General features: G+C 47.3%; 1 protein-coding gene across 6 annotated transcripts in view; it reads left to right on the top strand.

The window, feature by feature from the left end:
- CROCC2 (ciliary rootlet coiled-coil, rootletin family member 2) overlaps positions 1-12105 on the top strand; it is a 468757-nt gene that overhangs the window by 66077 nt on the left and 390575 nt on the right. For 3 of the 6 annotated variants that reach the window (XM_063915776.1, XM_063915772.1, XM_063915771.1), the window contains exon 1: positions 406-594. The exons of 1 other annotated variant lie outside the window; for it this stretch is intronic. In XM_063915776.1, coding sequence (XP_063771846.1) covers positions 526-594 — 69 coding nt within the window. In that variant the 5' untranslated portion in view covers positions 406-525. Of the gene's footprint in view, positions 1-404; positions 595-12105 lie in introns of those variants that run through there. 2 more of the 6 variants (XM_063915775.1, XM_063915773.1) reach the window with 2 other exon arrangements.

Genomic DNA, 12105 nt, shown 5'->3' with positions numbered 1-12105 from the left:
CACAGCGTCTTTTCAGTGGAGTCAGAGGGAGAGGGAGCATGCCAGCGGCTCACAGAGCGCTGGGCATGCCCCTCAGTGACGAAAATGGGGGCGTGGCTCGCGATCGCGGGTCCTCCATGAAGCCACGCCCCCTTTTCATAGGCTATGCCCCGCGAGTGTCCCGCTCCACAAGTAAAGAAAGTTGGGAGGTATGATTTAGGGTGGGGTATGTCAGGAGCAGACTGATTTACGGAACAGAAATCAGTATAGCTTCCAAAATCACTGCGGTTTTAGAAATCACTGCGAACAGAAATCATTGCCCAGCAGAAATCACTATAGATCAATATTGGGGACCATGGCTAGTAACTGTCAGTGCAGGTGCAGTGTGACAGTTGATCACTGCTCTTCCGCTGGAGCTCTGCTTGCCTCCCACTGGTACATATCAGCCTATGCCTTCAGATCAGTGTAGTTTTCCGCAATGAGAGACATCCAGAGCGAAGTTGCTTAAATGAAACAGCCTAGTTGGTGGCCAAAATGTAGACCTCCATGACCCTGTCGAAGTCCAAACCTAATCCTGGTCAAACTACACCATCTCTTCAAATTTGGTGGAGCTGGGTACAAAACTCTGGCCTTTTTGATTATTATATAGATAAATATAGTAGGTGTGTCTGTATATTATGACATATAGAAGGTATGACTACATATTATGACATATGGAGGGTGTGTTTGTATATTATGACATATAAAAGGTGTGTATACAATGAGGGTCATTCCAAATTGATCGCTCGCTGACATTTTTCGCAGCGCAGTGAACAGGTTACTACTGCGCATGCATATTCACCTCAATGCGCAAGCGCATCGTACGGGTACAAAGTGGATTGTTGCTGGGCGATGGATTTAACGAAGAATCCATTCGCACAGCCAATCGCAAGGAGATTGACAGGAAGAGGGCGTTTGTGGGTGTCAACTGACCGTTTTCAGGGACTGTTTGGAAAAAACGCAGGCGTGTCCAAGTATTTGCAGGGCGGGTGTCTAACATCAATTCTGGGACCAAAAAGACTGAAGTGATTGCAGTGGCTGAGTAAGTTCAGAGCTACTCAGAAACTGCAAAAAACTTTTTCGTCTCGGCTGCACAGGCGTTCGCACACTTGCAAAGCGAAAATACACTCCCCCATGGGCGGCGACTATGCGTTTGCACGGCTGCTAAAAGTATGTACATTATGACTTATGGAAGGAGTAGCAGTATATGATGAAGGTGTGTCTATATCACAGGTTCTCAAACTCGGTCCTCAGGACCCCACACGGTTCATGTTTTGCAGGTCACCTGTAGATTTTTAAAATGTGACAGTTGGTGATACACAGTGCAGCTGCTGGGTGACATGGAAAACATGAACCTTGTGTGGGGTCCTGAGGACCGAGTTTGAGAACCACTGGTCTATATATATAACATATGGAAGGTGTGCCTGTATATTACAACATATGGAAGGTGTGTCTGTATACTATGACATATGGAAGGTGTGTCTGTATATTTTGACATATGGAATGTGTGTCTGTATACAGGGCCGGATCTAGACCTTCTGATGCCCAGGGCGAGAAAATAGGGGTGTGGCTTCATGGAGAAGGGGCGTGGTCAGTTATGCCCCCTGTAGCTGTGTCCTCAGTAGTTGTGCCCCCAGTACTGTGCCCACAGTAGTATTGCCCCCTGTGAGTTGTGCCCCCTGTAGAGTTGTACCCCCAGTAGTATTACCCCCAGTAGTGTGCCCCCTGTACAGTTGTGCCCCCTAGTTGCGCCGCATACAAAAAAAATAAATTAATACTTACAATCCCCGCTCCTGCTTCCCGGCCGCTGCTGGCCTCTGTCTCTGGCTGCTGGCGCCGCTCCTCGGATCTATGGGAGATACGTCATGACGTCTCTCCCATAGCACCGCATAGACGCTAGAGGTCAATTATGACCTCTAGCATCTATGTGCCGCTCCCATGACTTCATTGAGCACCAGTAGCGGATCTTGCCACGGCGGCGGCGGCGCCCCGGCAAAAATCCTGCTTGCCCGTAGCAAGATCCGCTACTGTCTGTATAATATGACATATGGAAGGTGTGTCTGTATACTATAACATGTGGAAGGTGTGTCTGTATATTATGACATATGGAAGGTGTATCAGAATATTATAACATGGAAGGTGTGTCTGCATACTATGACATGTGGAAGGTGTGTCTGTATATTGGCCCTCATTCCGAGTTGTTCGCTCGGTAAAAATCTTCGCATCGCAGCGATTTTCCGCTTAATGCACATGCGCAATGTTCGCACTGCGACTGCGCCAAGTAAATTTGCTATGCACTTAGTAATTTTACTCACGGCTTTTTCATCGTTCTGGCGATCGTAATGTGATTGACAGGAAATGGGTGTTACTGGGCGGAAACAGGCCGTTTTATGGGCGTGTGGGGAAAAACGCTACCGTTTCCGGAAAAAACGCAGGAGTGGCCGGAGAAACGGAGGAGTGTCTGGGCGAACGCTGGGTGTGTTTGTGACGTCAAACCAGGAACGACAAGCAGTGAAATGATCGCAGATGCCGAGTAAGTCTGGAGCTACTCAGAAACTGCTACGAGGTGTGTAATCGCAATATTGCGAATACATCGTTCGCAATTTTAAGATGCTAAGATTCACTCCCAGTAGGCGGCGGCTTAGCATGAGCAAATCTGCTAAAATCCGCTTGCGAGCGAACAACTCGGAATGACCTCCATTATGACATATGGAAGGTGTGTCAGAATATTATAACATGGAAGGTGTGTCTGTATATTATGACATGTGGAAGGTGTGTCTGTATATTATGACATGTGGAAGGTGTGTCTGTATATTATGACATATGGAAGGTGTCTGTATACTATGACATATGGAAGGTGTGTCTGTACATTATATCCTTTTGTGCCTCCAGTGGCACCTTGGGATCTCAATGTAGTGTTGAGTCTCCTAAAGTCACATTGGTTTGAACCACTCACCACTGTGGAATTAAAATATCTCACATGGAAAGTGGTCATGCTGTTAGCCCTGGCTTCAGCCAGGCGTGTCTCAGAATTGGCGGCTTTATCATATAAAAGCCCTTACCTAATTTTTCATTCAGACAGGGCAGAACTGAGGACTCGCCCTCAATTTCTCCCTAAGGTGGTTTCAGCGTTTCACATGAACCAGCCTATTGTGGTGCCTGCGGCTACTAGGGACTTGGAGGACTCCAAGTTGCTGGACGTAGTCAGGGCCCTGAAAATATATGTTTCCAGGACGGCTGGAGTCAGAAAATCTGACTCGCTGTTTATCCTGTATGCACCCAACAAGCTGGGTGCTCCTGCTTCTAAGCAGACGATTGCTCGTTGGATTTGTAGTACGATTCAGCTTGCACATTCTGTGGCAGGCCTGCCACAGCCAAAATCTGTAAAAGCCCATTCCACAAGGAAGGTGGGCTCATCTTGGGCGGCTGCCCGAGGGGTCTCGGCTTTACAACTTTGCCGAGCAGCTACTTGGTCAGGGGCAAACACGTTTGCTAAATTTTACAAATTCGATACCCTGGCTGAGGAGGACCTGGAGTTCTCTCATTCGGTGCTGCAGAGTCATCCGCACTCTCCCGCCCATTTGGGAGCTTTGGTATAATCCCCATGGTCCTTACGGAGTTCCCAGCATCCACTAGGACGTCAGAGAAAATAAGAATTTACTTACCGATAATTCTATTTCTCATAGTCCGTAGTGGATGCTGGGCGCCCATCCCAAGTGCGGATTGTCTGCAATACTTGTATATAGTTATTGTTACAAAAATCGGGTTGTTTATTGTTGTGAGCCATCTTTTCAGAGGCTCCTACGTTTATCATACTGTTAACTGGGTTCAGATCACAAGTTGTACGGTGTGATTGGTGTGGCTGGTATGAGTCTTACCCGGGATTCAAGATCCTTCCTTATTATGTACACTCGTCCGGGCACAGTATCCTAACTGAGGCTTGGAGGAGGGTCATAGGGGGAGGAGCCAGTGCACACCAGCTAGTCATAAAGCTTTTACTTTTGTGCCCAGTCTCCTGCGGAGCCGCTATTCCCCATGGTCCTTACGGAGTTCCCAGCATCCACTACGGACTATGAGAAATAGAATTATCGGTAAGTAAATTCTTATTTTTTAGTCCTAAAATTTGCACCGAGGTCGCTGGATGACTAAGCTAAGCGACCCTAGTGGCCGACACAAACACCTGGCCCATCTAGGAGTGGCACTGCAGTGTCACGCAGGATGGCCCTTCCAAAAAACACTCCCCAAACAGCACATGACGCAAAGAAAAAAAGAGGCGCAATGAGGTAGCTGTGTGAGTAAGCTAAGCGACCCTAGTGGCCGACACAAACACCTGGCCCATCTAGGAGTGGCACTGCAGTGTCACGCAGGATGGCCCTTCCAAAAAACACTCCCCAAACAGCACATGACGCAAAGAAAAAAAGAGGCGCAATGAGGTAGCTGTGTGAGTAAGATAAGCGACCCTAGTGGCCGACACAAACACCTGGCCCATCTAGGAGTGGCACTGCAGTGTCACGCAGGATGGCCCTTCCAAAAAACACTCCCCAAACAGCACATGACGCAAAGAAAAAAAGAGGCGCAATGAGGTAGCTGTGTGAGTAAGATAAGCGACCCTAGTGGCCGACACAAACACCTGGCCCATCTAGGAGTGGCACTGCAGTGTCACGCAGGATGGCCCTTCAAAAAAATACTCCCCAAACAGCACATGACGCAAAGAAAAATTAAAGAAAAAAGAGGTGCAAGATGGAATTGTCCTTGGGCCCTCCCACCCACCCTTATGTTGTATAAACAGGACATGCACACTTTAACCAACCAAGGTGGAAGTCGATCTTGATCTTTCCCTATTTTTGGAACCTCAACATTTTTGTTATCCATATTTTAATAGGCACAACTAAAAGGCACCTCAGGTAAACAATGGAGATGGATGGATACTAGTATACTTATGGATGACGAGCGACTGCCGACACAGAGGTAGCTACAGCCGTGGACTACCGTACTGTGTCTGCTGCTATATAGACTGGATGATAATGAGATAAAATTAAAATATATATATATATATCACACTAGTACTGCAGCCGGACAGGTATATATTATGTAATGACGGACCTGCTGGACACTGTCTGTCAGCACTGCAGACTCCTAAAGTAAGCTACTAGTATCAAGAAGATAGAAAAAAAAAAAACCACGGGTAGGTGGTATACAATTATGGATGGACGAGCGACTGCCGACACAGAGGTAGCTACAGCCGTGGACTACCGTACTGTGTCTGCTGCTAATATAGACTGGATGATAATGAGATAAAATTAAAATATATATATATATCACACTAGTACTGCAGCCGGACAGGTATATATTATGTAATGACGGACCTGCTGGACACTGTCTGTCAGACTCAGCACTGCAGACTCCTAAAGTAAGCTACTAGTATCAAGAAGATAGAAAAAAAAAAACCACGGGTAGGTGGTATACAATTATGGATGGACGAGCGACTGCCGACACAGAGGTAGCTACAGCCGTGGACTACCGTACTGTGTCTGCTGCTAATATAGACTGGATGATAATGAGATAAAATTAAAATATATATATATATTTCTCTATCGTCCTAGTGGATGCTGGGGTTCCTGAAAGGACCATGGGGAATAGCGGCTCCGCAGGAGACAGGGCACAAAAAGTAAAGCTTTAGGATCAGGTGGTGTGCACTGGCTCCTCCCCCTATGACCCTCCTCCAAGCCAGTTAGATTTTGTGCCCGGCCGAGAAGGGTGCAATCTAGGTGGCTCTCCTAAAGAGCTGCTTAGGAAAGTTTAGCTTAGGTTTTTTATTTTACAGTGAGTCCTGCTGGCAACAGGATCACTGCAACGAGGGACTTAGGGGAGAAGAAGTGAACTCACCTGCGTGCAGGATGGATTGGCTTCTTGGCTACTGGACATCAGCTCCAGAGGGACGATCACAGGTACAGCCTGGATGGTCACCGGAGCCTTGCCGCCGGCCCCCTTGCAGATGCTGAAGTAAGAAGAGGTCCAGAATCGGCGGCAGAAGACTCCTCAGTCTTCTAAAGGTAGCGCACAGCACTGCAGCTGTGCGCCATTTTCCTCTCAGCACACTTCACACGGCAGTCACTGAGGGTGCAGGGCGCTGGGAGGGGGGCGCCCTGGGAGGCAAATGAATACCTATTTTGGCTAAAAATACCTCACATATAGCCTCCGGAGGCTATATGGAGATATTTAACCCCTGCCAGAATCCGTTAAGAGCGGGAGACGAGGCCGCCGAAAAAGGGGCGGGGCCTATCTCCTCAGCACACAGCGCCATTTTCCCTCACAGAAAGGCTGGAGGGAAGGCTCCCAGGCTCTCCCCTGCACTGCACTACAGAAACAGGGTTAAAACAGAGAGGGGGGGCACTTATTTGGCGATATGCTTATATATATATTAAGATGCTATAAGGGAAAACACTTATATAAGGTGGTCCCTATATAATTATAGCGTTTTTGGTGTGTGCTGGCAAACTCTCCCTCTGTCTCTCCAAAGGGCTAGTAGGTCCTGTCCTCTATCAGAGCATTCCCTGTGTGTGTGCTGTGTGTCGGTACGTGTGTGTCGACAGGTAGGAGGACGATGTTGGTGAGGAGGCGGAGCAATTGCCTGTAATGGTGATGTCACTCTCTAGGGAGTCGACACCGGAATGGATGGCTTATTTAGGAAATTACGTGATAATGTCAACACGCTGCAAGGTCGTTGACGACATGAGACGGCCGACAAACAATTAGTACGGTCCAGACGTCTCAAAAACACCGTCAAGGGTTTTAAAACGCCCGTTTACTTTAGTCGGTCGACACAGACACAGACAGGGACACTGAATCCAGTGTCGACGGTGAATAAACAAACGTATTCCTTATTAGGGCCACACGTTAAAGGCAATGAAGGAGGTGTTACGTATTTCTGATACTACAAGTACCACAAAAGAGGGTATTATGTGGGATGTGAAAAAACTACCATAGTTTTTCCTGAATCAGATATATTAAATAAAGTGTGTGATGATGCGTGGGTTCCCCCCGATAGAAAATTATGGGCGGTATACCCTTTCCCGCCAGAAGTTAGGGCGCGTTGGGAAACACCCCTTAAGGTGGATAAGGCGCTCACATGCTTATCAAAACAAGTGGCGGTACCGTCTATCGATAGGGCCGTCCTCAAGGACCAGCTGACAAGGCTGGAAAATATAATAAAAAGTATATACACACATACTGGTGTTATACTGCGGCCAGCGATCGCCTCAGCCTGGATGTGCAGAGCTAGGGTGGCTTGGTCGGATTCCCTGACTAAAAATATTGATACCCTTGACAGGGACAGTATTTTATTGACTATAGAGCATTTCTATATATGCGAGATGCACAGAGGGATATTTGCACTCTGGCATCATGAATAAACGCGATGTCCATAACTGCCAGAAGATGTTATGGACACGACAGTGGTCAGGTGATGCAGATTCCAAACGGCACAGTATGGCCGTATAAAGGAAGAGGACTTGTTTGGGGTCGGTCCATCGGACTTGGTGGTCACGGCAACTGCTGGAAAATCCACCGTTTTTTACCCTAAGTCACATCTCTGCAGAAAAAGACACCGTCTTTTCAGCCTCAGTCCTCTCGTCCCTATAAGATCATATCTGCCCAGGGATAGAGGAAAGGGAAGAAGACTGCAACAGGCAGCCTATTCCCAGGAACAGAAGCGTTCCACCGCGTCTGACAAGTTCTCAGCATGGCGCTGAGACCGTACAGGACCCCTGGATCCTACAAGTAGTATCCCGGGGGTACAGATGGGAATGTCGAGACGTTTCCCCTTCGCAGGCTCCTGAAGTCTGCTTTACCAAGTCTCCCTCCGACAAGGAGGTAGTATGGGAAAAAATTCACAAGCTGTGTTCCCAGCAGGTGACAATTAAATTACCCCTCCTACTACAGAAAAGGGGTATTATTCCACACTATATTGTGGTACTGAAGCCAGAAGGCTAGGTGAGACTTATTCTAAAAAAAAAAAAAAAAATTTTTTTTGAACACTTACAAAGGTTCAAATTAAGATGAAGTCACTCAGAGCAGTGATAACGAACCAAGGGGACTATATAGTGTCCCGGGACATCAGGGATGCTTACCTCTATGTCCCAAATTTGCCCTTCTCACTAAGGGTACCTCAGGTTCGTGGTGCAGAACTGTCACTATCAGTTTCAGACGCTGCCGTTTGGATTGTCCACGGCACCCCGGGGTCTTTACCAAGGTAATGGCCGAATTGATGATTCTTCTTCGAAGAAAAGGCGTCTTAATTATCCCTTACTTGGACGATCTCCTGATAGGGGCATAGTCCAGGGAACAGTTGGAGGTCGGAGTAGCACTATCTCGGATACTGCTACAATCAGCACGGGTGGATTCTAAATATTCCAAAATCGCAGCTGATCCCGACGACACGTCTGCTGTGCCTAGGGATGATTCTGGACACAGTCCAGAAAAAGGTGTTTCTCCCGGAAGAGAAAGCCAGGGAGTTATCCGAGCAAGTCAGGAACCTCCTAAAAACAGTGCATCATTGCACAAGGGTCCTGGTAAAAATGGTGGCTTCCTACGAAGCAATTCCATTCGGCAGATTTCACGTAAGAACTTTTCAGTGGGATCTGCTGGACAAATGGTCCGGATCGCATCTTCAGATGCATCAGCGGATAACCCAATATCCAAGGACAAGGGTGTCTCTCCTGTGGTGGTTATAGAGTGCTCATCTTCTAGAGGGCCGCAGATTCGGCATTCAGGATTGGATGCTGGTAACCACGGAGCCCAGCCTGAGAGGCTGGGGAGCAGTCACACAAGGGAAAAATTTCCAGGGAGTGTGATCAAGTATGGAGACTTTTCTCCACATAAATATACTGGAGCTAAGGGTAAATTTATAATGCTCTAAGCTTAGCAAGACCTCTGCTTCAAGGTCAGCCGGTATTGATCCAGTGGGAAAAACATCACGGCAGTCGCCCACGTAAACAGACAGGGCGACACAAGAAGCAGGAGGGCAATGGCAGAAACTGCAAGGACTTTTCGCTGGGCGGAAAATCATGTGATAACACTGTCAGCAGTTTTTCATCCCGGGAATGGAAACTGGGAAGCAGACTTCCTCAGCACGACCTCCACCCGGGAGAGTGGAAACTTCATTGAGAAGTTTTTTCCACATGATTGTAAACCGTTGGGAAATACCAAAGGTGGACATGATGGCGTCCCGTCTGAACAAAAAACGGGACAGGTATTGCGCCAGGTCAAGGGACCCTCAGGCAATAGATGTGGACGTTCTGGTAACACCGTGGGTGTACCAGTCGGTGTATGTGTTCCCTCCTCTGCTTCTCATACCTAAGGTGCTGAGAATTATAAGACGTAGAGGAGTAAGAACTATACTCATGGCTCCGGATTGGCCAAGAAGGACTTGGTACCCGGAACTTCAAGAGATGCTTACAGAGGTCTTATGGCCTCTGCCGCTAAGAAGGGACTTGCTTCAGCAAGTACCATGTCTGTTCCAAGACTTACCGCAGCTGCGTTTGTCGGCATGGCGATGGAAAGCCGGATCCTAAGGGAAAAAAGGCATTCCGGAAGAGGTCATTCCTACCCTGGTCAAAGCCAGAAAGGAGGTGACCGCACAACATTATCACCACGTGTGGCGAAAATTTGTTGCGTGGTGTGAGGCCAGGAAGGCCCCACAAAGAAATTTCAACTCGGTCGTTTCCTGCATTTCCTGCAAACAGGAGTGTCTATGGGCCTCAAATTGGGGTCCATTAAGGTTCAAATTCGGCCCTGTAAATTTTCTTCCAGAAAGAATTGGCTTCAGTTCCTGAAGTCCAGAAGTTTGTCAAGGGAGTATTGCATATACAAACCCCTTTTTTGTGCCTCCAGTGGCACTATGGGATCTCAACGTAGTTCTGGGATTTCTCAAATCACATTGGTTTAAAACCAGTCAAATATGTGGATTTGCAGCATCTCACATAAAAAGTGACCATGCTCTTGGCCCTGGCCTGGACCAGGCGAGTGTCAAATTGGTGGTTTTTTCTCAAAAAAGCCCATATCTGTTTGTCCATTCGGACAGGGCAGAGCTGCGGACTCGTCCCCAGTTCTCTCCCTAAGGTGGTGTCAGTGTTTCACCTGAACCAGCTTATTGTGGTGCCTTGCACCTACTAGGGACTTGGAGGACTCCAAGTTGCTAGAAGTTGTCAGGGCCCTGAAAATATATTCCAGGACAGCTGGAGTCAGAAAATCTGACTCGCTGTTTATACTGTATGCACCCAACAAGTTGGGTGCGCCTGCTTCTAAGCAGTCGATTGCTCGTTGGATTTGTAACACAATTCAACTTGCACATTCTGAGGCAGGCCTGCCACAGTCTAAATCGGTTAAGGCCCATTCCACAAGGAAGGTGGGCTCATCTTGGGCGGCTGCCCGAGAGGTCTCGGCATTACAACTCTGCCGAGCAGCTACGTGGTCAGGGGAGAACACGTTTGTAAAATTCTACAAATTTGATATCCTGGCAAAAGAGGACCTGGAGTTCTCTCATTCGGTGCTGCAGAGTCATCCGCACTCTCCCGCCCGTTTGGGAGCTTTGGTATAATCCCCATGGTCCTTTCAGGAACCCCAGCATCCACTAGGACGATAGAGAAAATAAGAATTTACTTACCGATAATTCTATTTCTCGGAGTCCGTAGTGGATGCTGGGCGCCCATCCCAAGTGCGGATTATCTGCAATACTTGTACATAGTTACAAAAATCGGGTTATTATTGTTGTGAGCCATCTTTTCAGAGGCTCCGCTGTTATCATACTGTTAACTGGGTTTAGATCACAAGTTGTACGGTGTGATTGGTGTGGCTGGTATGAGTCTTACCCGGGATTCAAAATTCCTCCCTTATTGTGTACGCTCGTCCGGGCACAGTACCTAACTGGCTTGGAGGAGGGTCATAGGGGGAGGAGCCAGTGCACACCACCTGATCCTAAAGCTTTACTTTTTGTGCCCTGTCTCCTGCGGAGCCGCTATTCCCCATGGTCCTTTCAGGAACCCCAGCATCCACTACGGACTCCGAGAAATAGAATTATCGGTAAGTAAATTCTTATTATCACACTAGTACTGCAGCCGGACAGGTATATATTATGTAATGATGGACCTGCTGGACACTGTCTGTCAGACTCAGCACTGCAGACTCCTAAAGTAAGCTACTAGTATCAAGAAGATAGAAAAAAAAAAAACCATGGGTAGGTGGTATACAATTATGGATGGACGAGCGACTGCCGACACAGAGGTAGCTACAGCCGTGGACTACCGTACTGTGTCTGCTGCTAATATAGACTGGATGATAATGAGATAAAATTAAAATATATATGTATATCACACTAGTACTGCAGCCGGACAGGTATATATTATGTAATGACGGACCTGCTGGACACTGTCTGTCAGCACTGCAGACTCCTAAAGTAAGCTACTAGTATCAAGAAGATAGAAAAAAAAAAAACCACGGGTAGGTGGTATACAATTATGGATGGACGAGCGACTGCCGACACAGAGGTAGCTACAGCCGTGGACTACCGTACTGTGTCTGCTGCTAATATAGACTGGATGATAATGAGATAAAATTAAAATATATATATATATCACACTAGTACTGCAGCCGGACAGGTATATATTATGTAATGACGGACCTGCTGGACACTGTCTGTCAGACTCAGCACTGCAGACTCCTAAAGTAAGCTACTAGTATCAAGAAGATAGAAAAAAAAAAAAACCACGGGTAGGTGGTATACAATTATGGATGGACGAGTGACTGCCGACACAGAGGTAGCTACAGCCGTGGACTACCGTACTGTGTCTGCTGCTAATATAGATAGACTGGATGATAATGAGATAAAATTAAAATATATATATATCACACTAGTACTGCAGCCGGACAGGTATATATTATGTAATGACGGACCTGCTGGACACTGTCTGCAGAATGCGTTTATAAAAACACCACACGACGAGTGTTTAACTTTTTCAGGCAGACAATCACAATATACTGGTGGTCAGCAGACAATCACAATACTGGTGGTCAGTGGTCACTGGTCAGTCA

The sequence above is a fragment of the Pseudophryne corroboree genome, chromosome 4, assembly GCF_028390025.1.
Source record: "Pseudophryne corroboree isolate aPseCor3 chromosome 4, aPseCor3.hap2, whole genome shotgun sequence".
Lineage (NCBI taxonomy): Eukaryota > Metazoa > Chordata > Amphibia > Anura > Myobatrachidae > Pseudophryne > Pseudophryne corroboree.
The sequence above is the reverse complement of the archived record's forward strand: the minus strand, read 5'-3'. Positions and strand labels throughout refer to the sequence as shown.